This window comes from Fulmarus glacialis, unplaced genomic scaffold (assembly GCF_000690835.1).
Source record: "Fulmarus glacialis isolate BGI_N327 unplaced genomic scaffold, ASM69083v1 scaffold26069, whole genome shotgun sequence".
NCBI classification, from domain to species: Eukaryota; Metazoa; Chordata; class Aves; order Procellariiformes; family Procellariidae; genus Fulmarus; species Fulmarus glacialis.
In genome coordinates this window covers 10,236-37,777 of record NW_009235672.1, presented here as the reverse complement: position 1 = coordinate 37,777, position 27,542 = coordinate 10,236, and the positions used below count along the sequence as shown (strand labels likewise).

At 42.1% G+C, this 27,542-nt stretch overlaps 1 protein-coding gene across 1 annotated transcript in view; it reads right to left on the bottom strand.

Annotated features, from left to right (window-relative positions):
• Window positions 1–23,758, bottom strand: part of NDRG1 (N-myc downstream regulated 1) — a 25,724-nt gene extending 1,966 nt beyond the window's left edge. Inside the window, exons 1-13 of the mRNA XM_009586112.1 lie at window positions 23,682–23,758; window positions 20,943–20,978; window positions 13,603–13,708; window positions 11,784–11,904; window positions 9,752–9,814; window positions 8,014–8,074; window positions 7,469–7,555; window positions 5,840–5,896; window positions 4,781–4,884; window positions 4,341–4,397; window positions 3,345–3,396; window positions 2,532–2,579; window positions 926–961 (exon numbers count right to left, since the gene is read on the bottom strand). Coding sequence (XP_009584407.1) covers window positions 926–961; window positions 2,532–2,579; window positions 3,345–3,396; window positions 4,341–4,397; window positions 4,781–4,884; window positions 5,840–5,896; window positions 7,469–7,555; window positions 8,014–8,074; window positions 9,752–9,814; window positions 11,784–11,904; window positions 13,603–13,708; window positions 20,943–20,978; window positions 23,682–23,744 — 891 coding nt within the window. The 5' untranslated portion in view covers window positions 23,745–23,758. The remainder of the gene's footprint in view (window positions 1–925; window positions 962–2,531; window positions 2,580–3,344; window positions 3,397–4,340; window positions 4,398–4,780; window positions 4,885–5,839; window positions 5,897–7,468; window positions 7,556–8,013; window positions 8,075–9,751; window positions 9,815–11,783; window positions 11,905–13,602; window positions 13,709–20,942; window positions 20,979–23,681) is intronic.
• Between the last annotated feature and the right edge of the window lie 3,784 nt (window positions 23,759–27,542).

The following is a 27,542-nucleotide window of genomic DNA, read 5'->3' as shown; positions in this document are numbered from 1 at the left end:
AGCAGGAATACACAAGCACAACTGCATATGAGTGACATTCTTGCAATGAGGCACTCACTACTTTTCTCTGCTGCTAACACAGTGGCCAAATAAGCCTCAACCTCAATTATTGACCTTGCAAATGTTGCCTATATTTTTGTTATAATTTGGTCTGCATCAGTTCAGGGAACAGACTCTACCAGAGAGGAGCAATGCACATACTCCTTTGTGGCTTTAAGCCTTTTCCCACCTCCCACTGTAAGAGCACACACTGCCTGTCCAGGGACTTCTCAGCTGCAGGTAATTACAAAGTCAGTTTTTTCCTTAAGATCGAGAACACCACCTTATCTTGCCTAGAAATCTGTTTAGAAAACATCACATCCTAAAGCTGATTTACAGGTCAGCTGTTTTAGCGAAGCAACACTAGAGCATAGGTAAATTTTAACTTTCCCAGCCTGGTTTTACTAGCAGCCTTGGAATTTATGCCTAAACATATTTCAGAAACTCCAGTTCATTCTCAGTCAAGCCGGGTCAGTGTATGCAAGAACATACCGTTGTTATTTCCTGCCTCCCACTTTCCTGATCTATACTATAAATAGTCCAAATAAGAATATGTTTTTAAACCACTAGTGCTCAAGCCTTAATCCATGCTAGCTTAGTAGATAGGCATAAAATAATACCTCTGCATTCCCACCTCAGACCTTTACTTGGTTAAGACTTAATTAGTGGAAATAATATCTCCTCCCAATCTTAATTTTGCGCTTCATTGGTCTTTAAAGAAAAAAGAAAGCTCAGATGACCGACTGACATCATTATTCGTGAAATCATAACCATCCTTTTGGCTGCCATTTGGGAACAGCAAGTACCCTACAGGAAAACACCCGTTTGTTGCAGTCTGACATGCTGCAGAACAGGATTAGTAGGATTTCCATCAGCCAAATCCTACCTGGGAAACTTGAGGGAGCCCACCGCAGTCAGCCATCTGAAACGGGGATGAGAACAGACAGTTAACGTAATGCCAGAGGAACTCAATTATGCTCAGGATATACTAAAATGACTTTTTTAGCTATCTGGCAGAAAAACATTTCCTTTTGTTGTGTGAGTAACGTGTGTAGATGAAGGCATCAAAGCAAGCAGTTAAACATTTATAAAAGCTATGACTGCACCCCAGAAAACCCCAACGCGTCTTGACCCTCAGGCAAAGCATCGTCTGGAGCTACAAATAAATGTTTTTTTTGCTAGGCAGTGATTACCAGTTTCTTAGAAACTAGTCTGTTAGTCCTGGTTACAAGTTCAGCTCTGAACTACAATAACGCGACTCGGTATTGACCTGAATGACAAACAGGGGAGAGAGAACAAACACCTAAACCTCAGAGGTGAGAGGGAACAATGATTTGCTGAGATTGCGGATGGCAAGCATCAGCCTGACTCGCCAAGGGAAGCAGGGAAAGCCAAATTAGAAAAGCTACCTTGAGTGCATGCAATATTTTTGGAGCAGTTCACTTTTCCTGCCACTCCACCCCTCAAAGCAAACCCAACAACAACAAGCCTGTTCCAAGGAACACCACAAGCTGAAAACAGCTGAGTTGTGAATTACAGGAAACCCCAAATCCTATCTAGGATTAGTTAGCAGCAAAACAGGCCCGTAGCAGGATCTGGCATCAGCCGTATCCCTGGGCTGAGCAAAGGCTGGCCACTGACAGAGGATCTGAGATAGTGTCAGATTTTTTCTAAGGGTGAGTTTGCCACGTCCATGTGGTGGATCAGCAGTGTCACTCCTCAAGGTTAGGAGGAAAAAGCATTTAAAAAAATCGGTTTATTATAATTTTCACTGATCAGTTCAATAAAGAGAGATACAGTAAGTTCCCAGCAGAAGCATGGCCAAACGTGTTTCACCATTTGCATGCTATTACACCCACTGCATTTTACTTCATCAGTAACGAGCTGAAAATTGCACCCATATTCTGAATGCCAAGTACCAGCCAAAGCCTTTGCATGATGCTTTGCTGTTTGGAAGTGCATTTTATCAAGTTTTTGGAAAGTGAGAGGGTCATTTCCAACAGTAAGATGTCGTGGACTGTGTCCACATAAAAGGCAGGATGACAAAACCGTGGCTGACAGATCAGCTGTCTATTCATCTGACACTACTGTTGGGGGACAGGCAAGCACAGGAACAGAACGAGTTGGTTTGCACTTCCACTCTGATGATGGCTTTTTCAAACCTTTCGAAATACGTCGAGATCAATTTTGCCAGCTCTAGTCAAATTCATTATGGGTATGTGAAATACTGAGAGTTTCAAGTCTCACCTCTAGTGTTTTAAAATGGAGGAGCTGAAAAATGCCCTGTTGTTAACCTTGACAAGAAGCCCCTAGTCTGGTTTATCCCACTAAAATACTTTTACGCTGAAGAAACTGCCTTTCCACGTCAGAACTGGATTCTCACCGTGTTATCTGTACTGCAGCACATCGCTCTGGTTCTGCTTTTTTAATTAATCCAGCTAATTTTAAATGAGGGGAACGTTTATTTTAAAAAAATAAAATTTTGTTATTACCTTCAGAAGCGTGGTCCTTGTTGGGTCCAGCTTTGAGTTGCATTCAACCTGTATTAAAGAACAGCAGCATAAGGCATTATACAAAACATTTTAATTATGAACTGCTGGGTGAAAACAGTAAATATCTTGTTTTCTGGCTTAATACAGACTGAAGTGTGTATCTTAGGTTTCTACATAAAGACTCTATGTACACGTCTTCAAACCCAAGTAGGTCACTTCACATTTGTGACAGTATTCTTTTCCATGTAGAAACCAACCCATTAGCTGGGAATTAGAGATTTTTTTTTTTTAATCTGTTTCTGCGACTCCAGTGGCAACAAGTGTTGTTTATCTTGTGATGTGGGGTCATCTGGTAGCATCCCAAGTGGTGAGCAGCCATATGGCCACAGGCCAGCAGACTGGGCATGCCCGTTAAGGCACAACGTTTGAAGTCACCCAGTCATCTGGGGCGAGTTATAATGGTCAAAAAGAAGCTCTTCGCTTCCATAGTGACCCGGGGCAGAGCTCCAACACCACAGAACAAGCTAAAATACCAGCAGCAGATTCCTCTCTAAAGGAAAATATTTGCGGTTCACTGGAACTGCTGTGGCGATTGTTCCTAACGCAGCAGCTATTAAATAATGGTGCACAGACAGAGGGGACAAACAGTGAGGAATTAATGGCAGCTCTCCCGGGGTCTGAAAGAGGAGAGCCAGCTGGGCCGGATCGATAGCCAGCGAGGTGGCTGCGCGGGCGTGAGCTCCGCCGGCCTCGCGCGGCTTCTTGGCTTGCTTGCCCATTAGCGCGGTGGCCAAGACGGCTCGATATACACACCACGGCGTCCACCGCCGGGGAACTGTCGCCAACCACCAGCAGGACGGGGCATCTGCAAGGAAGCACACAAAAGCGGTATTATCTCTGTGATCCAGCCTGGACTTGCCCTAAGCTACATTTTGTGTCGCTGGAAGGATGAGACAGTTAAGTGTGTGAAAATGATTTGTATTCCAGACACCTTAAACACACACCAAATCCACTGTATTAGCTGCAGATCTACTGACACGCTCTGATACCTTGCCTGAGAACCTGTCCTCTTCCCCACCTCCTAGCAATCAGCCCTTCCCAGTGCTCTTATTCCTTCTTTTAAAAGAAACTGAATGTGGGCATCAGCATCAAAGTCTCACCCCCACCCGCCCCTGCCCCCTCAGCTCTGACTTTTGGACCTGTCCATCCAATTTCAACCAGATTGGCAGAGGAGCAGAGTCTCAAAGTCTCCTGTGTGTAAACACCAGCAGCTGAGCAGAGAAGGACTTGACAACTTTTTCATTGCACAAGTTGCAGCACAAGTGAAAAGCTATTAGCAGAAGATCTGGCAGATAGTCATTCTCATACCTGCTCCACCTTCCTGAACGTTTGTTGGTGTTTTTTTTTTTTAATTGGTTTTGTTTATGTTTTCTTGGTTGCATAGGCATGACTTAAGTGCATTCAGAGGCATCGTTTCCATTAACTAGGACATATTTCCAGGTGAAGCTGGAAGTACATCTACTTTCCAAGTACTTACTCTGTAAGCCTAAGTTTGCAAATGCACAGTGACAGGAACTACTTAACTTTCCGTTTCAGGTAATATGACTGAAGTTTGAAGAGGGGAAGCCTTCCTAATGGCAGCCCCTGACTTGCAGTAACCCTTTCTCTCCTAGACAAAGTTATAAGATCCTCTTCTAGCACATAAGCACATTCAGCTACAGCTCTGCAGTGCATATGCAACGCACCCACTGATCACACCTCTTGGCTCATATCGTGTACAGGTGAACGGGTAGGAAATAAAATACTTACTGAAGGGTGACAACATTTATTCCAGGAACAGGGCGCTCAATCTCTAGGTCTCGCCGACTAAAAAAACCGAGAGGACATAAGCTCTTGATACACTGAAATTTTAGAGATACTTCCGTATTCTTCTAGTTTAGAGAAAGCGCAGACACTCACATATGTTAATTTAATCTGATACATGTTGCAGCCTCCACAACTGATGGAGAACCACCTTACCCTGAAGTATTAATGTCTTAGTTCAGTCCCAATGTACCATATATCTCCCCAGAAGGACCCCAGAGGTCCTCCTCCCACAAGCAAACCTCCCGAGACCCCTAAAGGCACTCTCAAGCAGAACTTTATACTGAGGGAACACAAGTAACTCCACCACACAAGTAATACTGGCTCTAAGAGCTGGACAGACTCTTAAAACAGTTTCCAGTTAGAAATCAGGTAAATGTATTTACCTGTTGTAAGAGTTGACAAAGAGATGAAGGTTGGTTTGATTCATATCATTAATAATATGCTGACGGTAATGACGGATCAGGTCATGGTTGCTGTGAATCTCTTCCTACAGTGGAGACAGAATCGTTCAGAATAGGGGCTATTTTCTGAAAGGATCTGAAGACGTGGCACAGCAGCCGCGTATCGGACTCATGTCTACACAACAGGAGTGCACCTTTAGGGAAGGGACAACTTCTAGCACCCAGCGGTGTCACCCAGAATTAACATTAGCCTCCGACTGCAGTACCACATTTTTCGCTTTAAAACTTCAGTATGGTGTAATGTCAAGATCATACGACTGCAAAACATGTAGTTGTAGTGCAGATGGTTACAGTCAGACAAGTGTGAGGTTTTAAAACAAAACAAAGATTCAGGGTAAGAAGCTCAATAAATGTTTCCAGGGTAAAGCAGATGTTGAAAGCTTACAAACATATGTAATGTGGAACTCAATTTCACAACAGTAAATAACTAAGCTTCAATGACTTAAATCACTAACATTTTCAAACAGTTTGGTTCTAAAGTCTTTATAGATTAGTTCCTTGTTCTGCTGGAACGGAGTTTTCCATTGCATTTACTAAGAGTTTCAAGCACAGCAAAGTAGCCTCAGAAAACAGTATAGCACTTGCCATTAAAGTAGGCTTGCACTGACGAGCACCGTTAGTACTAATAACCAGCTTTCCCAGAGTTACAATTATATTACGGTATAAAAAAAATCTGTGGGGTAATTCTGCTCAGAACATGAGCACGTACCACGCTTATACTCATGTTTAAGTCTTGGCTGTCTACACAGGGAGCTGCTGCTACTACTGTTGTCATGACTGAGATGCACTTGAGCCATCAGGACACAGCAAGCCCCATGGCAGCATACCACCTCCAAAATACTGGGAACACAAGTATGAATCCCATCTCACAGTTTAACTTTGTACTTGGTTGTTTAAGTGAAGGCTTCTCCCCTCCTCCCAGCCCCAGGAGGTAAATATAGATGACTGAATACATCAGAGGAATCTTTTGAACATCCTTACCTTTCCAAAAAGATGTGAAATGACCATGTCTGGTAAAGCATTTGTCCAACCTGAAATCTGAACAGCGAGATTATTTAAGTATCTGATATTAAAACAATCCTTGAACAATTGAAGCCTTTCAATTATCCATAAATAGACCAATGGATGTTTCTCTGCTGTCCTTATATGTACGATATCCTGGACTGATTTTTTTTTTCCCCTCAATCAACTAAAACACCATTAGGGGTTGTTTACGTTTGAGTTATTCTCATAAGATGTCTTTACTAATGCAGTTATATAGGGAACACACTACTAGTAGCATAGGTATATATGGAATCACTCCCCGCAAGAACGCCAAGCAAACCAACCAGATGGGTGTCATTTAACCTCACTGCCCAATCTCCTCCCCAACAACCCCCACTGACAATACGTTGGAGCCGGTACCTAATGCTCACGTCCCAGAGTACGTGCTCTTGCTTTGGAAGGACAGAAGGATACAAGGCACCCGCTGCACTCCTAAGGTCAGCAATACTTAAGAGAGGTGGAAGGCAGAGGCACAGATATGGAAGAGTTTAATTACAGTGAGACGTTGGGTGAGATAATCAAAATAGGTCAACTGGTACATCTCAACGTAGAAGAGTTACTAAATATACTTCCAGATCAAACTTAACAAAATAAACTGGTATGCAAAATTATTTTTAAAAAAATGAGTAACTAAGCCTTGAAAGAATGTTACATCCCAGCTCTGGAAAGTTTCTCCTAGTATTATCAGGTTGTCATTACATTTAATATCACCCTAGACACTTACAGTGGGTTGACTCTATGTGTGGTTAAAAGATGACGCACTAATTTTTGTACTTCTCAGAGTGTCCACAACAACTGCCATTCACTTAAACATGACCCTGAATGATGCAAAGTGCCTTCCATCAGTTTACCCTGAAAAATGTTTTAACAGGTTAAATCTGAGTGACATGTAATGTAACATTTATACTTATTTATATATCTACTGGTTCCAGGAAGATTTTTGAAACCAGTTCTCAGCGCCTGTTTTCCCACATTGCAATCTTTCTTACAACTACAAAAGAATGCAGTTAACAGGAGCTTCTTTGTATGTGAACATTTTCACTTAGAAGTCTGGTTGTATGGACAATCTGTCCACAGTTACTGTAGCTAATGCCCTTTTCTGAGTCTTTTGGGCATCTAAGACTCAGCTAGATGACTGAAACCTGGAAGATGTTGTTCTGAACGTTCTTCTGTGCTCTAGTTCTAGTTTTGGACTGTGCTGGTAAACAAAGCCATGGACGAGAAAGAACTGAATGTTACACTACGCTTGAAGTTTACTTGAAAGAAAGTTGTTTCCAAAACTACCCTGTGTCCAGGTTAAACCAGGTTTTCCCCAGCCGTTACTAGCTCTTAAGAATTGCCCATACCCAGTAGCTCCATTATACCATGGGTATCTGTTTCCTAGAAGTACTTATTTTTATCACTAGCCCTACAGGAGGTATGTTTGCAAATGGAAGAATAAACCCCAAAGGAATTAGCCTGGGATATTTTGTGTCTGCAGCCATGCCTTGACACACACGCTTGCCCAGCTCCTCATGCTCGACAGGCTCACAGTATGATTTATTTTTCTAACTTAAAAATGTTTACCTTAGTTGCTGCCCAGTCCATCCAACCTTCAGCACAAGGGTTTACATTAATGAGAACTAATCCCTCCACCATCTCCGCGTGGTTTAACTGCAAAAGAAACGACTTAAGATTCATCGCGTATCCTTTGCAAGTTGACAGTCAGCATAAAATCTAAATTAGCAAATTATCTCCTGGGGAGGAAGGCGGTAGGTCTAGTTTTATCTTGCACAAAACAAGCGTATGTATGGAAAAAAATTTTTCATTACAGCAATTCAACTGAGCAGCTGGAGAACATTAAGATTTAACTTCTTCTCCACCCTCAGTTTAAATAGAGAACTCCCATTAAAAAAACCTTCTGCAAATTAACTGGGTAGAGCCCAGGCCTTAAAATGGAAAACCTGGGTCTTCTGGATTAGCTATCCCGCAGATTGTGGTATTTCACTTAAAAGCCTAACTGCTTACTTAAACGGGCACGGCAGAGCAGGAATTCTCTGCACACGCTACGGGGCCGACAACACGTCAGGGAAAACAGGTTCAAGGCTTTAGGGAAGCTCCACGAAACTTACAGCAAATCTGGTTAAGATGTAGGCACCGGCCCCAGTTCCCATTCCTATAATGGTCTTCAGCCTGCACAGCAATAAAACGGAAGAGACGAATGAATAAGACAGCACCGAAACTAGATAAACCCGCATCAGCAGCCTTCCTCTTCCACACGCCAGCGTTTATCTGCAGAAGGGTGGGTGGCAGCTCGGGTAAACCGTGGACCCTCAGCAATGCCACCGGCCCCAGTAAGGAGCTCGAGGTAGCAGCCGGTTTGTTTTCCGCAGATTTGCAGAACACTGGTGCTCATGCATTGCAGGGCAGCAGCAATTCTCACTTATCTTAAGTAAATATACTGAGCAACCATAGTATTGTTCTGATCCTGGAAGGAAATAGTTACTCTCTGCCAGAAAAACTTACAAGATACAGTCCCGAAATCTGAAATACAAAGCTCCCCCCTCCCCAGGCTGCCCCTGCCCTCCACGATACAGCTACCCAACTGGGACGCTGGTTCCTCTCTAACGGGGGGCTGGCAGGGAAACCTCTCACGCTATCCAGTCAAAGGGGCGATTAAGTTTAAACTTCATAACCAAACAGGGCAGAGACAAACCAAATATTTGCATTAACTGAAATTGGTTTTAAAGCATCACCTTCAAGGTCTTAGAAAATACATGGAAGGGAAGACTAGACAAAACCACTCAGAAAAACAGGTTATACAATGCTTTTAGGAAAATACCTGAGGGTAGATTTCATTCTCATTAGCAGTATTAAATCGAGGCTTTGTAAGTACACTCCAGTTTAATTGATTCTCAAGGTACTGACGTTATGTTAGCATTTTTTTCAGTACAAGAGCAGAAGTGGCAACACTGTGCCTTGTATCAGGCACTTCAAAAAACACATCTCTTAAGAAGGTAGCGAGGTAAACTGGTCAAAGGGATTGCAAGAGCTCGTTACAACAGCCGAACAACGTCTAAGTTGGGGCCAGCCTGAGACCAAACCCCTGCCAGCAGTCCAGCCTGTCTGTTCTCCAAGGCTGCCTAACCCCGAATGCCAGGTTTTCTCTGCTTGGTCTGAAAAGCCCTTGGAGGTGCCTACCTGCAATCTTCATCGTGTACCAGGAGCACCAACTCTGCAGAGAAGGTACCTTTCTGAGCTACAGCTGCTGCTAAAGCTAAGCTTTAAGGGAGGACACACACCTAAACCTGTTGCAGGTAGACAACATTGGAACACTGCCACCAGGTCCTTCAACATCGGCCATCTGGCATCTGCACTTGGTAGTAGGAAAGGCTTAAGGAGGTCGGACTGACCCCCTAAGACACTCAAGCCACAGAAACAAAACAGTAAGTTCTTCAGATGGGACCACGTGTTTTTTTTCTGCTAACCACACAGGAAAACGTGGGTTGTTACAGTGGGAAGAACAGATTGTCTGTGCCCTGCCCCTGTGAGGGCGACGCATAGAAAATACTGGAGGAAGCCCCTAAATTAGGCACACGGGATTTCACTCAAACTCGCTTCCTGTTTAAAAATAAACAGACATTTCAAAAAAGGCCAAAGAATAAGCTCCTTCAGAAACAAAGGCAGAAGCGATCCATCTACAACAGAGGCATTAAAACCAGCCACCACCATAATTCTAGCAAACAAAATGCCAGATAGCCAGACCGAAGCTTCAGGGGCAGCATAGGCAAATACCTGCTCTGCCCTGCTCTTTCAGTGTGCCACGTAGGGAGAAGAATGAGGGGAATAAGTAAATAATTCTGCACTCACCCAAACTGTTTCAGGATTCCGGGAATCATTTCGGCCAGCTGATCCATGGAGGGATACACGTACCTACAACAAATATGTGTTTGTGGAGTTACTACACCACTTTCAGTAGAGTAGGCTGGATATTTAGAGACACAGCGGTCACTGTAGATTTAATACCAAATGTGCTCATTACGAGATCATTGACAGTATGAGCTGAATTTAAATCAGGAGCAAGCACAAGTAAGTAATTTAGCAGAAATATGAGCATAATCTGTACGGTACTTTATGTGAGTTACAGGATGACAGACACCTGGTCTGGGTGAGAGCAAAACAGACCATAATGAATCTCTTCCAAGAAAAGTTAACACTTAAAACTTATGAAAAATTTTGAACTTGAGAGGTGAGTTTCCAGCCACATTCACCACATTTGTACTTCTGGTCCACCACAAAAAAGTTTCCCTGTGTTGCACAATCACAGATTACAGCAATGAGATCTAGATCTTTGGGAAATAATTTGCATGCATGTTTTCAGGAACACACAAATTACCATAGGATAAATGAGGATCGCTTTTTATTAATGTTGATGGAGAAAATGAAGGCATAGGAAGGGCTATGAAGCTGCTGAGGAAGTTCAATAAAAACAGCTGTCAGTTAATGCTCCTGGTCTTCTGCAGAGCAGACACAAAATTTTGAGGGAAGGAAATTCTGAGCAAAATCTCAGCTGAGCAGCACATGGAAAAAATCCACCCAAAGTAGCTGGAGAACATCTGCCTAGGATGCATCCAAATCTCTGCTTCCCATCAGGACTACACCTAATGATTCTTCAGTTTAGTCTCCAAAATAAAACCAAACAAAAAAACAAACAGTGCAAAAGTACTTTAAGTTATTTTCTTAGATTTTCTTTTTGGGAAACTAAACCTTGTCACGACAAAAGCTAGTGTCACTGCAACAGCTGTGACTTTTAACTTGAGCTGGTCTCCCAGCTAGAGGGCTGGGACAGGTAATACAGCTCCTTGTGCTGTCATCATGATGTTATTAAGCAGTGGTCTTTACTAGCATAGATCATGACGGATGCCCTATGCAGCTGACAACTCGGAAGTGTTAACGCTTGTTCAAGACATGAGGGTTAAGACACTTAAAAGCTCGTGATTCAAACAAATACAAAGGAGGGTGACCGAAATAGCTTTGTAGGCTGCTCTGGTAGACAACTGGGCCATTGGAGTTAACGCTAGCTGAGAACCTGGCCCATCGTGACCTTTCTCAGCATCAGACCAGCTTAAAAATTAAGAAGGGAAATAGGCTGGCTCATGCAATAAGGGTACGTATAAGCTCCTTAATACCTAGTTCTTACAGAACAACTGTTCCTTGCCTTGTACCCTCGCCTCGGCATGTTGGCTGCTCCCTTCCTCAACCAAGCTGATTCCTATCCAAGGGGCATCTTAAGGAAAACCTGTCTCATTTGAACTAAACGGGACAAGCATTTTCACAAAGACAGTGCTCATGGCACACAAGGTTTCCAAGAGTTACAGCATCATACTATGCTGTATGATGCTATCTATGATATTCTGTGGGGCTACATCACTTTGTTACTGTCCAACAACTTGGATTTTCCAGGTAGGTTATCAAGACTACTTATCAACATCTACCATGCTGCCATTTCGTGAAAAACATGGAAGGACATTATATAGTGGCTAATGCCTATCTTGTTTATAGTAACAATTTAGTTTTGTGTTTATATTCAGGATGTCATTACAAAACAAGGTAACTTGATATTTAAATTGACAGATGTAGACATCTGTAAAGGAACTGCTTTACAAGCAGCCTTTTATCAGAGATAAAACACAAAACTACAGCCCCAAAGTCTACTGTGAACTGACACAACACAACAGAGCTTCCAGAGCTCCAGTACCTTAGAAAAAGAGAGTCAGGATTTAGTTCAAAAGCCAACTACTGTGTTTGCTGCAAGTGCTTTTTAATTAAACTGCAGATCAAGACTTTTTTTTCCAGAAAGAGGATAATTCTGAAAGCATGGGCTGTTTCCCTGACAACTCACCCAGCTTGGAAAGACGGTGCTCCATCCTGCTGACCAGGTGCATCCACATGGCAGACTGCAAAGTGCTGGGTGATTTCCTGCATATCCTCAAAGTTGAAGAGAGGATTGAAGCAAGTTTTGTCTTGAGAAGGAAAAGAAAATAGGGAGTAATTGTGCTGAGGGGAAATAGTAACTTTGCAGCTATAATAAAATAATTTATTAACCTGTTCTGCAGGTTAATGAAAAGTTGGTTCAGTCAGGTGAGCTATGTTATAGCTTGTGAAAAGTGGCAGTCCCTTATTTCTAAGTAGGAAAGACCAGTAAAGCCCTGCTACAAAGCAACCTGTGGCAACTTGCTTTAATTCCTTGAAGCAAAAACCCAGCTCCTTCCTCATAGCCAGCTAAGGTTTATCCATGTTACTTTGGTACCTGCCAGAAGTATTTGCTTGGTAGAGCAAAATATAAAAAAAAAAAATATTCTTTATGCAAAGTTAAAATACTAATAAAATGCAGTCAGGAGCATTCATCCCAGGTTTTGGCTTAGATGAAATTATCCATTTACTTGTCCAGTCATTTTATTTTGGACTGTGTCAAAACAGATGGAGGAAAAAAGTATCCAAGGCTGAGATCGTGACTTGTGTTTTTGCCCAAACATTACAAGATAAACATTACATGATCGGCTGCTGCGGGCAGCTCAAGACAAAAGCATCCTTCTGGGATACTCAATGCTGTAAGCTCCCAACTTGAGGTGATTTGATTGCTGATTTTTAAGCAATATTAATGTGGGGAGAGGGTTAGCATATTTTCTTCCTGGAGTGGAAAGCATAAATTCTGTAGCACTATCTATCTTCGAGATGGCTGGAAAACAGTTCAGTATTCTGTGCGTGTTTCTGAATGTCCTCACACCACAACATACAAGTAAAATCACTGCAGAATAGAAAACATTTTTAGCTAAAATCAGCTTTAGGAGAATATGCAAGTTTGGGAAAAGGTTCCTCCCCTTTCAAAGGGAGAGAAAGTTTATTCACCATAAAGATAGACTTTGTAACTCTAGAAAGAAAAAAGTCTTATTCAAAGATGAGATCCAGATTAAGTTCTGCCCTGATCCACTGAAAATCCAAAATAAAGTAAGGCAGTTCCACAAAAAACAGGCAAGAAAACAGATTTTTTTTTCTTATGAATAATATCTGCCTGCCAGCAATACCCAGACTTTAAAGATCTGCAGGTGTTTTTAAATGTGAATATTGATAACTGATTAAGAAATAGTAAATTGTGTGAAGCAAACATTACTGGTGAAAAGAAGAAATTAGAGCAGATCTGGGATATTAGGTCATTATATTCTTGGATATGACAGATAAGATAAAAGACACTTATCAAAGTTATTTTCTTAATACTGGCTAAGGACACAATGCCAGCACTCATTTCGTCATCCTGATTTGACATGTAATTCATATAAACCCACGGCAGCGTAGGACTGGTTATCAGACAGGAACCTAAGACAAAGCACCAGCAATGTTGCTTTCAATCCTGCTGGCAATATACCCTCAGCCATCCCCTATAGATGTTTTTACAGCACTTATATACGGTCACTATGAGCTACCAGAGATCATCTGCTCCTTTAAGTGAAATATTCCAATTATTTACTTTGCGAGGATAAAAAATGTGAGAATTAAGCTTGCTGTAAGAGAGGAATTAGGTACCATCTAACAGGTTGCAATGCACATAAACAAGCAAGGACCTGGGAGAGGTTTCCTAACCATCGCCGCTTCCACACCTTGGATTACGGCAGTAGTGTTAAGGAACCAGGCCATGTCTGCGCTATTAAATAAAAAGTACTTACGATTCAGCCCGATGTCATGGTAGGTGAGGATAGCTGGCCGGTTCCCTTTGGGAGTCCCGCACATGGTGACACGGACCGAGCCGTGCACAGTCTCCACATCTTGCTCCTGGCAAAGAACAGGAGGGATCTGTTAGGGGCTGGTCCAAGTGCCTCGCTGCAGCAGACCTCTGTCTGACCACGGGCACAGGTCCTGCCCCATCCCCGGGTCGATTCCCGTGCTAGCACACCCCCTTCTCCCCCACGGCAGGGGCTCTCTGCTAATGTTTGACATTCGGCTGTCACCCACTCCAGTCCACAGAAAACTACAGAAGCACTCAAGCTGCTAGCTCTAACCAGATGCTGAGGGAATAGTTAAATAGTTTTTAACCTCATTAAAAGCATAAGAAAAAAAAAAGAAAGCAGTTCGGTGCAATGACACCTAAAATAACAATAGTTTACAACTATGACTGTCAACATTTGCAAAAGTGCAAGCTGCCAAGGTAAAATACTTCTGTTTTCTAGGAAAAGGACTTAAACTCAGCAAATAACTTCTATTCCCCAAAGAAAGCAGTATTAAGTAGCCTGTATTCGCCATAAAGACTTATCACACTGTGGGGCCTTGTGATTACAGTAGCCTTCCCCAATAAACACAACAGCCACGTGTGTTAGCTTTATGGCTTGCTATGTATAGACCTAAGCATAAACCCAACTGTCTAAAGTTTGCTATAGAGCAGCATATCCACAACATTGTTGTGGTGATTATCAGAGAAACAACAGTAAGAAGCATACTGCTATTATTTGACATAACAGGAGTTAGTACTATAATGATCTTAAAGCTAAGGACATCTTTATTATCAAATCAAAGACACCTTTATTATCAAATCAAAGATCCCCCCCAAGCACCATCTTCTATTTATTGGATGTCTATGTAAGTTAGATGTGAATCGGGTCGTACTAACATCCACAACATACGGAAGAGTTTTTTGTTTCTTTTGCACTTGAACTTCAGCTGGGGATAAACAATTTGTTATTTTGCCAACACGTTTAAAGGGAATCACAAAACAGCTATTTATGACACTTACTTACAGTACCGTTACACTCACAGAACAGTCAAGGCAGTATATAGTTAGTAGCCCATCTTAGCATTTCACCAGAACACTTTATTTGCTGTAGAGGACACAGATACCCAAGCCATGCAGTACAGTGTACTGTCTGCTGCTGCCGGGCTTGCTTGAGTTGCTCTGTGCAGTAATGCCCAGAGGCAAAGTCCAAGTTAAGTTCAAATCTATTAAAAATTATGCTGTAGAAATCAGGAGCGTACAGCCTCTGTGAACACCTTTACAAAGCAAAACCCAAAAGTTCTTCAGAGATCTGAGGTAGTAATTTGATCTAAATCTCAGCTCCTTAATTGGAATACATGGAATACACCACGCATTTTGTTGAAAACAAGGATGCTAGGCAACACCATTCCACATTTCACCTATTTTCCTTGCAATTACACACTTACATCAGTTTTAAGTTACATTACAGCAATGAATCAAGATCCCCCCTCCACTTGTATGTTGGGTGAGCCAAGCATCGCTGCTATCTGAACTATACTCCATTGAAACATTAACTTTCCGCTTTTATGTCTCCTTAGAGATTCATCCCTCTGCATACTCACTGCATTATTTAGCAGGTAAGCTGTATCTTCCACATCCAGCACCATCTTTAGGCAAAACAGGGTGATAAATCCAGCAAGTCAGACAGAGGAGCCAGTTTCTACTTTGTCCAAGTAGGAAACTGGGTTATATAGACAAGCGTAACCCCGCATAGGCTTATGACTCCCATAATGCCCAGCGAGAAAAACCAAAACAGACTAATTCATGAGGACGTCATTCTTAAATAGGATTTGAGTCACGTTTGACCAGGAGAAGTACTTAATAGAGATCAAACATCAAAGATGAACTAAGTCTCTGTCACACAGTGTACAAAGTGCCAAGTTTCAAACCTGGGAATTAGCACAGTCTTTCCTGTTGCTGTTTCCATCAGGTTTTGGCAAGTTTAGCTTCATTTCAGGTTTTATTATCTCAAATGCTAGAATACCCCAAACTCATTCTAAATTAAATCAGAAGCAAGTTCTTTCCTAAAAGCCAGGACTAAAGTTTCCAGTGAGAACACAAAAGACTTTGAAAAATTAGTGTAAGTCAGAATGATTCTCCACAACAACAAAACCAAGGACTTTAAATGTTTGAAATCTAGTATTTTCCAAGTCTAAACTATTTCTACATCAGTCATACTAATGTTACTGTAAGGTTCATTTTGGCAGAAAATAGGGTATTGTAGATATATTCATTATATAATACTCCAGAAGAGATTTGCAGTAGCTATAGATAGCAATTAATAATAAGAGCAATTAATAATAAGAGCAATTAATATTTTCCACATTCTACCTTCCTTCTGTACTTAGATAATTTCCAATAAAAAGCATAAAAATCGATAGTTTGGCAACCTTAACACCAGTAATGAGAATAAGCGATGTTGTCTAACACACCTCCTGCTGAGTGTGGAACATAGAAATTATTTCCTTCTCAGTTAGAGACTAATAGGCATTTCGTATCATCAGATTTTTATTGCTAGATCCTTCCAGTAACAGCACTGAAAACCTAGAAGGTGTTTTCTTAGGAGGGACCACCTTTCAAGATTTGGGATCTTCATCCTTTGTGCATGAAAGAAAAAAAATCTGTTCATGTAGATAAAGCCAGACCCTTGAACCTGGACATCCCACTGACCTCCACAGCTAATTCTTCCGCAACTAGAAGTCTGAGTCTAGCTCAAACTCAGTGTCAACTAAAAATAGTTCAGAGACGACAGGTCACCATAGTCCTAATTACTGGCATAAATCACAGTCAGTTTAACAATTGGTTTAATTCCTCATTATCTTCACAGTAAGACTCCCCTAATTCAAGAGGGTTGCGCTATTTTCCATTAGCGCGAATTCTTAACGACAAATACCCAAAAGGTTCTCCTAAAAAATAATCAGTTCATACCAGTTTCTTCAGTGACATCAAACCAACAACTTCACATCCCTATTGATCCTATTAAAGATCAAGAGATTTGTCTACGTGATGTAGGGATGGATGTTTTCAAAATGCAGAGCACTGAAAACAGATGGCAGCACATCCCAATCAACGTCAACATTATAGTAAGAGGCTCTTCAACTGATTTGTATTAAAACACTATCTTGGAAAAAAATCCAAGGTATACTAATCCGATAGAAGGATAAAGACAAACGCACCATCTGTTCACATCTCTCACTTTAACAGAGGTGCAGTCTTATCTTAGTGCCCTAAAAACACACACAGAAATACTTTTGATACATGCAATTTAAGAGAGGCTATCTTAGTTTGAAGGAGCTGATCCATTCTAAAGTAGGTTTTATTTTTGGGTCAAGTGACATTTTTTGAAATTTTGTCATGAGGGTGGAGTCAATTTGTAAGTCCATAACACAGGAGAGCTCATTTATTCGTTCCCCTGTCTACCCTGGCTAAGGAAGACATGGATTGAGGAACATGTTTATGAACATTTTTTTTCTGAAGTATGGGATATGCAGCCAAACCACTTTAGATATCTAAAAAGGAAAACCACACACACATTGCACATCTTGCTAAAAATGCCATAATTTATATTTTAAGTAAAATACCGCATTCTATCAAGAATATTTTAAAGCTTTAAAATATACTTAATCCTCAATTACCATCTCATGCTTTTATTTTAATTTATAATATTATGCCTGTTAAATACACCTCCCTTCTCTTGCCTCAGAACTGAGGGAAAAGCTTCAGAGCTTTTAAACAGGATTTAAATCGCTTTTAAATTGCTAGAAGACAGTATATTTTAAGGTCATATTACTTAAGAAATTTAATATACTAACACTTGCATATGCTATTTTTACCTCTTTTTTTCAGTATCTCAAAGATCAAAAATATTTGAGCTTTTAATGTGGCATTGCAATGTTAGGTTTCAAATCCCCTTTGCCCTGAAGTTATTTAGCATTTTTCCCCTAGCTTTTTCTACTCTAAAACAGTTATTTCAATTCATCTTATGTTCTTCTAAAACCCCAATGCCCACCTTTCCACCTATTTTTCTCTTTTTTTTTTTGTCAATACTTCTATTTTAGATTAGCACTACTAAGAAAAAGGTTCCCCAATTCAGGTTGTGAGTTGGGTACATTAATAAGTATGATGACTTTAGATGTAAACGTAAGTGACTCTGCTAAAGTGGAAGCCAGTAACAAAAACTTTGGTGCAGGAACTGAAGCAGATTATTGCGATAGTTCTGCCCAGGGATTCTTCCGAGTCCGATGGGCACCGGGTCACAGTCCTCTGCAAAAGCACACAACCACAACCACCCCCATCCCTTTCCTTCAGAGAGCTAAAAGGACGAGGAAATCCGTGCTGCAAAGCCCCAAACTTCATCCACCGATGCCAGTGGGAAACCCACCCCATCGCGCCATGAGGACCAGCCGATTTGTCTCCCGTTGCAAGGCGGCTCTTTCCTTCTCTTCTGCACGCAGGAGGAGGAGGAGGGAAAGCAGAAATGGTCCTTGCATGCCGGTGGATATAGATGGCCATGAGCCACGAATTGCAAGGGACAAACTCATCTCTGCCACCTACGGCGGCCGCACAGCTCGGAAAGTTTTGCTTATTTATTGAGAAAACAGTCTCCTGATGGACTGGAACACAAAGCTAAGAGAATTATATACAGTGACGAGGAGCCAGGTCTCCAGTGGCTCCAATGCTACCAAGCTAGAGAATAGGCAAACACATCAAACTGGAAATACAATTAAAATGTGTTTGGCATTAAGCCAACATAAAGCAGCACAGGGCACACTGCCCTGCACCAGTTTATCATTAATTGTGCTAGAAGAGGTTTGGTCAGGAACACCCCACTTCTTGGGAGGCAGGGGACCTTCACTTAAATTTTCAGGTAGGTGCCACAGACAGACGTACAGACAGACATATAGTGCTGACTAGAGGTAGTTCAGAGCTGTCAGTTATTCCATCTCTTGTCTTGGCCATGCCCTAGTGACTCCATGAAAGCTTTCCTCCAGAGAATAACCACATACACGTCTTGCAATGTGTGCTTTCAGAAGGGTGATATTGCACTATACAGTGGCTTACTTCAAAAACTGAAAAGTATGTTTAACTCAGGTCTGTCTAAAGCAGCATGTGAAATAAGAGTCAGTCTCTTTCCAAATCTGAATAACTCGATATAATTTATTCTTGGAACCAACACACCTCACAGGCAGTCACTACTTTTTCACCAGTGGCAGAAACATAGTTATTAACTGAACACTGCATAACTTGTCCTCAAAAGGACAGACCAAGTTGCAAGTGATATGGTGGACACCCACATCCACACACAGGCACTAAGTGAGGAGCTCCATCCTGCCCAGTGCTGATCACCTCCTTCCCTGGCCAGGCCCACCCCCCTCCCAAGTGTGGCTCACGGGACAGGTCGCTCATTAAGAGCACACACGAGCTGCAGCGTCAGTCCCGAGTGACCTGGGTCCTCCAGGGCCACACATGAACTTCTCTAATGAACTAAGTAAGCAAGGCTCTCTTAACAGCTCCAAAGCACCTTTTTCATAAATCAACCACAGAAGAACTTAAAGACACGTAGGTAGGGTTTTAAGGACCAAAGCTAAGCTTCCTTTGCGGCGGCAGTTCTTAACATAACGGATTGAGACTGTTCTTCCACATTTTTCCTTCCTGAACTAGAACAACCGAAGATTAAACTCAAAGAAAGAAAGATCATTAAAAAGCAAGAGCTGGCAGAACAGGGCTAAATGACAAGAATCACTGGTCTGGATTAGCGACAGTTAATCCAAAACACAGAAAAAAACCCAAAAAGGCTTAGAGAATTTGATCTTGCAAGTTAAAAAAAAAAATCTATATATACACATGGTTTACAAACCAAGCAAATTTATTCCAAGAATAGAAATGAAATATGGGTCACTTCTGGATTCTTAATCAAAATACTGCAGTATTCCTGTTGGCAGACTTAATCTGGGATTCAGATTTATTTAGAACAAGTGATCAATCTGGACCCAAACAGAAAGCTTTTCCCATGCTGTGCACAGTCCTGCAGGAAGCTGCATGGTGACAACTTTAACTTACATTCATCAAGACTTCAGGCAGTAGATTTCATCATTAGAAAGGATGAGGGGGAAGATGCAGGATTAATGTAAACTACAGGTTTACTACAGAAGTAAGAGCCATTGAAAGATGGTAAAGATGTTTGAGATAACTGTCTCCCTTCATTTCCAGCGAAAAGATTGCTGAGTTTGTGCTGAATTTTTAACGAATTTGCACAGCATTGAATAAAAATATAGACAGGTGCAACTGAAGTACAACATGCCACAATGTACCGAAGGGTTATTTCCTCCAAGGGCCTCCGCCTGCACATTCAAGAGGTTAGAACAATTTAATGGCTTTCCTTATTCCCGCACAATCTACCTCCCTCCCTACACCCTCTTGATAAAAATAAGACACCTGGCGAGCCTCTTTTCCCAACACATACTCCTTCCTGTCCTCAGCGATGGGAAGTCACCGCTCACTCTTTTTGTCGGGGCAGGTACAAGCTCGCTGGTCTCCCTCCCAGTTCAACCCAGCCTGACTCCTTAGTCTCAGCTTAAGAACCAGCAAGGACAAACTTCTCAGTCAGAAGCCCAAATGACAATAAAATAATACACAAGAGGAGCTAAGAGAGCCATAAAGTCACCTCTCAAAAGCATGACACATGGGGAAAGTGGAAAGCCACCACCTGATGTAGTGGTGCGCCTTAGGAACTCTTATGTTCTGGCTGTAAATACACACACAGAAACTACCATCACTCTCGTTAGGGGCAAAATTGATTGCTTAGCACCTTCCACAGCTCCACAGGCTCCACGAATCCTTTGGGAACTTTCAATGGCATAATGGGATACATCGAAAGGGACACTTCCTCAGAGGAAACGCACGCACACCGTTAATGAAAGCAAATTAATTGCGCAAAGTATGTGTCCATGTGGGAGGGGAATATTTTGCTTTCACTGCCACTGCTGAAGAATCTCATTCTCTTAGCAAGAATAGAGCTGCTTGCCACTCAGCCACCTCTTTTGGATGAAACTTTCTCAGCTTCGGTCTGAAAAGACCTCCTGCAGTCCCCTTCACGCCGCCACGTCAGAGCCCCATTCAGAGCCTTCTCCCACAGCACCACAGCAACAGTATTTCTGGCGAGCAGTCAGTCATTTCTGATCACATTTTCCTGTTTTCTCAAATGTCAATTCAGTTTCCCCTTTTACCAAAAAAAAAAAAAAAAAGAATAGCTTTACTTGCCTGAACATCAAAGTCTGGAAGGAGGCGAGTGATGGCCTGTGAAGAGATTTTAAAGCATTAATGCAGGTAACTTCAGCAGCTACAGAAATCTGCACTGGAACAAGTGTTCTAACCCACCGGTTCTGAAGCAGAGAGCTCTGTCCCATCCCTTCATTCAACGAAAGCTCTTTTGCTGAATGTCAAGATTCACCCAAGAGCTTTTACCCACTAATCTTCACGGAGAACATGAAAGCAGTAAAATATTAGATTATAGACCAGCAAAATAAAGCACAAAAGCTGGTGCATCTTCAGTTATAGTTAAATTACTGGAAAACTCGGAGCAGTAAAACACTGAACTTCTCTCCATTGCTTATTGTAGCCCTGGGACAGCCAACAGCCCACCTCAGTCCTGCCTAGGATGGAAAGCTGTTGTCCAAGCATGCGCTGAGCACTTGCAACTCAGTTAAGCGATCATCACTGGGATTTGGTTACACAATGTGGAAGATGGGAAGGGTTTTATCCTAGCCAAAATTAGGTCTTGTTATGTTTGGGAGGCTGTCTGGACACGGAGAGGTCCGTTCCAACCTGTCACCAGCCACCGCTATTACTGTCGAGGATCTCCACCAGAGAAGGAGTTAGGTGACATCCTCCCCACCTCCCATAGTCTAAGAGGCTTGTAACTTCACAGGATGAAGTGTCTTACAATCACCTCCTTTTATTAAAAGACAAAGAAGAAGTCACACTCGTATTTCCATTGGAGGGCTGAAAACAGAGGGAAGAGCACTCTTTAGGCTGCAGAGTACAACAGAGAAGCCAAATCTTGGAAAAAGTATTGAGATAAAAAGTGAAGCTTAGGATGCTGGCAAGGAGATCACTCAGTCCCAGAAGCCCAGGTAAATTAAGGACAGAAGATGTCAGAAGCAATACAGCTGCTGTCTTAGGCAATATTGTCTCAAATGGTGGACCTCAAAGCATTGCAGTCCAACCCGTACTTATGACAGGACTCTAGAGCTGTGATCTTTAGGCAATTAGGCAGTGTCTTGTACACACAAACAAGCAGCTAAAGAGCTGACTGAGCTTGTGGAAGTCATTTTACACAGTCTTAGCTTTAGGCAATATGCTGGGTTTTAATCTTACTATACTGTTGGTCTCACGACCTTTTAAACATAGCTAGCTTCATACACTGTTGTTCCAGTGGGGTCTAGAGTTGAAAGGAATAAGTATATGTGGCATCTGTATAGACAGCATATGAAATAAGGCTCATCGCTGTTCGGGAACAAAGACTCAGCTGTAGAAGAAACCTAAGCACGACAAGCCAGGATGCGACTTCAGAGCACATCACCAGCTCCACTGTTAACCTGAGAACGTGCTGAGTGTCCTTTAGGGCAATCTTCTCCACTTTCTCAAAATACATTAAGTAACTTCCTTCATCTATGTTAAGAATGGCCACAGAGGAAATCAAACTCTGTGCTAGTTTCCCCACGTAGACAAAACTTAAGGTAACATCGTGAATAAAAGCATATATGGTTCATTGTCAAGATTCCAACTTTTGATCTACATGCTGTAGAAACCCAGGGAGTTAATCAGTGTTTTAAGATATTTCTGAACTTTGAAGTCAGGGCATTTCAGTACCCATAGGACTTCTGCTTAGTATCTCCTTTGCTTTGCTACTACTGAACAATATTGGCATTAAAAAGGGATCTTAGTTTCTGAAAAGTTTGAGTGCTGCATTCACTGGTATCCAAACAAGCTCTGCTTTCATGCAGTGTCCTTGGCAAAGGAGCTGTGTTTAAAGTTTCTCTAGCCATTTCACTGCAGTCACAAGTGGAAACGATTTTCTGAAGTGTTTACGCAAAAGAGGTAGGGAATAAAAAAGTAAGTAGCAGATAGAGCAATGAATAGTTCTAGTGTAGAAAACCAGAAAAAAACCCAACACATTTAAATACATCATTGTCAAGAATTACAATCATTGGGAACAAAAGAAAAATCTTAGTTTTGATTCAAGAAAAAAAGCTGAGAGGTTCCCTCACGTATTACAGTGAATTATTTGCCGGGAACATACCAAAGCACAGAGTATCGCTACCACCAAAGAGTCAGCCAGCCACTGAACCCAGATGCTGTGGGCAGATTTTTGAAGAAAATGGTGCAAAAACAAATGGAGAGAAGTACAACAAGGTTAAGCAAAAAAAAATCTAGGATGTTTCTACACTGCAACCCCAGAGGAAAGGCTGCGGCTTGCGCACACCCAGCCGGTTGCAGACCTGGCAGCAGTCTGACTGTAACTTATAGCTCAGTGCAGTCAGAGGGGACCAGATGGGGCACAGCCGCACCTCCGGGCTCAGATGTGCCCAAAGGAGAAGTAAAGGCTCTCTCTAGGCCTCCTTGAAAGGCAGCTGACAGAGCAAAGTTTGTATCTTTACATTGAGAAGTCTATAGGTATAGATGGATGTACATGAGATCGCCCAATTGGCATCATTCAAAATTGCTAAAGACACCCAGAGCTGTTGTTATTCAGAAAAGAAAAAATGTCACCACCAGATTAGCACTAGAGAGGAGTAAAACCAAAGACCAAGAAAGAGCAAATAATTAAGGCTCAGTTTTGCATTATTTAGAAAAAAAACCCACTCTTATTCCATCTCCAGTTTCTCCTACTTGTTTCTTCCATACGATATGTTAGAACTAATCTAAGAGCACACGTGCAGTTCCAACAGCAGCCCTGAAATAAAACACATACGCTCTAGAAAGCTTCAAAATAATTACCTCCTCCTTCTCCACCAGAGGTTTCACCTCTGCAAGGTGAGCATCCTGGAACTCTGTTGACATGGTCAGTAGCTGGTATCTGCAAAGATGAAAGAAGACTTGTTCTCAGCTTGCATCAAAGATTAAATACAGGAACAAATAAAGATCCTGCTCCACCCAACCCCCCCACCAATGACCCACTGTCTCAGGTTATAGTTTAAAAGACCTTTGCAAGAAGGTTATGAATCTCTTGTAAAATGCCTCCCTGCTTTATTTATATACGCACTCCTGCACAATACGAGATTAAAGAAATATTAAGGCTGCAAGATCAAACAAAAGTTTGGCAGCTTCAGGGGAATGCTGAAGGAAACAGGGCAGGGGCCAGTACAGAGAGTCATGGAAATTGTCATTTCACAGGTGAAAGGAGGCACAGCCAAATCTGCACAACCACCTTCTGAAATTAGCTTGAATACTTGTCTCTGGACATTTTTCCCCTTCTTTTTTTTCCTTTCTTTTTTTTTTTTTTTTGATACAGGCTCCTTCTCCATTCCCCAGAACTTTACTAAAGAAAACTGAACTGGACACTCATTAGCATCATTTTTCTCTCAGATCGATGTGCTCCATTCTTTGGGACAGAAACACCTTCCTTGATCTGCACAAGCAACGGTACCAAGTAAAACAGATATTCCTTTAAGTGGACACCAAGAAGGAGCACGCAATAATGCTATTTTCAAAACTGTCAAAGTAAGGAACGAGATTTCTGTATCCTGCTCTAGGAAAGGACCAGCATGGCGATACCCAGCCCTCGTCTGCGGGAAGCTTAACCGGGAACATGGGTTCGGCCAAACCCCAGAAGAGGGGAGAGCCGAGGCAGCCGGAGCAGCGGGTTGTGCTGCAGGTGCAGGATCCCGTCTGCATTTGCACCGACAGCCGTCTCAGTTCAGCCACCGAATCAGCTCAAACTGGGAGTTAAAAAGAAGAACGGCGTGTTTGCATTCTCTTGCCAAAGATAAGGTGCCAGAGGCAGAGGGCTGATCCCTGCGAAGCTCTAATGAATGACCAGAAAGAGTTCTCAAAAGAGATACCAGAACTTGTTTTAACAGCAAGATGACAAATACAAAAGTCAAAGTATGTTTGTTACATATTCTCTGGACTGCTGGAGAAATGCGTATCATGTGGGTTTTGGGCATCTTTGGACAAAACTGGAAATGTATTAACTACACAACTATACAAGTCAATTATTTACTTTTTAAGAAAAGTTTAGAACTGTCTCAAGTGAAGCATATGCGTAAGTGTACTCAGAGCAACCCAAAAGGCTGAAACACATTTAGGAATTATTGACTAAACGTAACTGCAAACATTTTAATTATTAACAATTTTCCTGAAGATAAGCATAAAACTACAGAACAAAATTTAAATTGATTCTTTAAACCATGATTTCCCACCTCCTGACTTAAATCTGATTTAAGCCAATCAACCCTGTCTACATAAAAGACCCGGTGCCCAAGGGGCTGTGAAGCCCACAGGAGTATCCAGGAGCCGGCAGTGGCAGCAGCATCATTTTTACTCTGCCCCGTGGGTTAACTTGATGCACTTTTCCCTGGGCAAAGATGCTCTAGTGAGAAAGTTTGCGAGACGTCTGGATGCTGCAGGAAGCTATGGAGTGGCACACACAGATGACGAAAGTTAACGCTGAAAAAACGCTGGTGTCCACGCACGTGTAAACAGCTTCAGATTTTAGGAACCCTGCTTGCTAGCTATGCAATTGGGTTGATTTTTAGTAAAAAATTAGACTGGGGATTTTAAGCTTAGAGAAATGCTTCATGAATATTTAACCCCACCACTTGAAGCATGGGGACAGGAACAAAATTGACTCCATTGCCAGTAATTTGTAATCCAAATTTACAACAAGGCACCAGAGATACTTAAATGGTCAGAAGAGTCACGACAGAGTTAATTCCCCAGCAGTCACTCTGTTTCACCCTTTTCCTCCAGGTTTTCCAGTAAGTTTTGCCCGTTACAGATTTTAATCATAAAGAACAAGCAAAAAACAAGTTTGCCAAAATTTCAAGCAACTGCAAGTGACATTTTAGAAATAGTGTTACATATTTTCGTAATTACGGCCATCTATGTAATCTGCCATTCTACACAGTGAGCAATTGTGCATGGCAGAGAGGGAAAATACATGCTGCTGCAATATTTGGAGGTTGAAAATATTTACATGCAATTGCACCTAACTCAAACGGCTCTTTTTTTTTTTTGCAATTTAGCAAATTCTGTTAAGGCAGAAATACCACTTTCATGTTGCACCTAATTCTGCAACAGGGGCTAGCAGTGCAAGAAATTTTTCCATGCTTTGCCTATAGGGGAGGAAAGTAAGAAGCCAGGTCCCCTGCAGTTTTCCAGTAAGAAGCAGCTCGGGGAACAAAGCCACAGCTAGTGTTTGTGGAAGAAAGTTGTTTACATGGGATAGTTTCAGATTTTCAGGGACTCGGAGCATTGACTACAAATGACCAAAAAAACTGTGCCAAAAAGAACAAGATGGATGCCTTTTATAGCCTTAAAAAACAATCCTGTTTTCATACTAGTTCAAAGTTGTTGTTCTATGTTTCCGAAAGAACCAGCACTAGGAAGTGCTGACCAGCAGATTACGCGACTGCCATCAAGTCTGCTGAACAAAAGCCCAACGTGTACCAAGTTCTCGTTTTTGGAAAGATACCAGATCCTGGAGCCACATAATGTTTTCAGATCAGGCATTTCCAAGCTCCGGGTTTTCCTTCTCTGCATCAGGAATACCTGAAACATTCCCACCAAGAAACAACCTTGTGATAAGGCGGCACAACAACATTTGTTAATGAGAGCTGGCAAACAAAGCCCCGCTAGCTGACAGCACTGTAAAAACCATCTTATTTGCCAAAGAGAAAGATGCTGGGGTAGTGGTTTTGTACCACCCATGTTCAGCACAAATTTTATAATCTCTAAATAGGTGCTTTGTGCTCCCCCCCTTATGTGACAGGGCAGCTCGAAGCTAATGTAACTGCGTAACTCTCCCAAGCAGATAACCGTACAAGCATTCCTTTATACACATTTCAAAGCACTTGCCTCACAGAAGTCTTCAAAAGACAAAGTTCATTTATATCTGCAAGCAGTAGCGTAAAGTTGCCAACTTGGAGAAAAACAACTTTTTTTTCACTCCGCTTGGCCAACTCTACCCGCTAAGAGGTCCCAAGTTCTCCTCTCCGGGACAAGCCACCTCCACCCAGCAGCCACCCACCACCCTGCACCCAGATACTGGTTACAATTGCTGCTCAGAGGATTAGGTTTTAAAACAACCATATTTCTGACTATGAAAAAAATAAAGGTTTAAGGCACCTTTGCAGCTGGCAAAGTGCTTTAAAACTGATCCCATATCCACCTTTGCCAACTAGCAGGAAAGGCAGCAGACCAGTCCCTAGGAAGCAAGGGGGGTGCAGGGAGGGGTGAAATCAGCAGTGCAATACTGTCTTCACTAATTTCATTCAAAGAAGCTTTTCTGTACCCATTCCAGCCCAAACCCACTGCTCCAAAACCACCGAAGCAAGTGTCATAACCAAGGCTAGTAGCTCAGGAATCATTTTACTGAGCCCGATTATTTTGCTCTTAAAAGTTCAGAGCATCATCGCTGGAGGGACAGTCATTGCTGGGGCCTTGTTTTGGCAGCAGGGGACACAGGACGGATGGGCAGCACACAACAGTGTGCAAAGCAGCTAAGAAGCCACACATCGGGCCATTCATCCTCGGCCACCAGCAATGTTGCAATCATAAGTACCAAACATTAGGTAATCTTAATATACGTGACCAGATTCATTCCAAGCACAGAAGTGAAACAAGTTCAAAGATCCC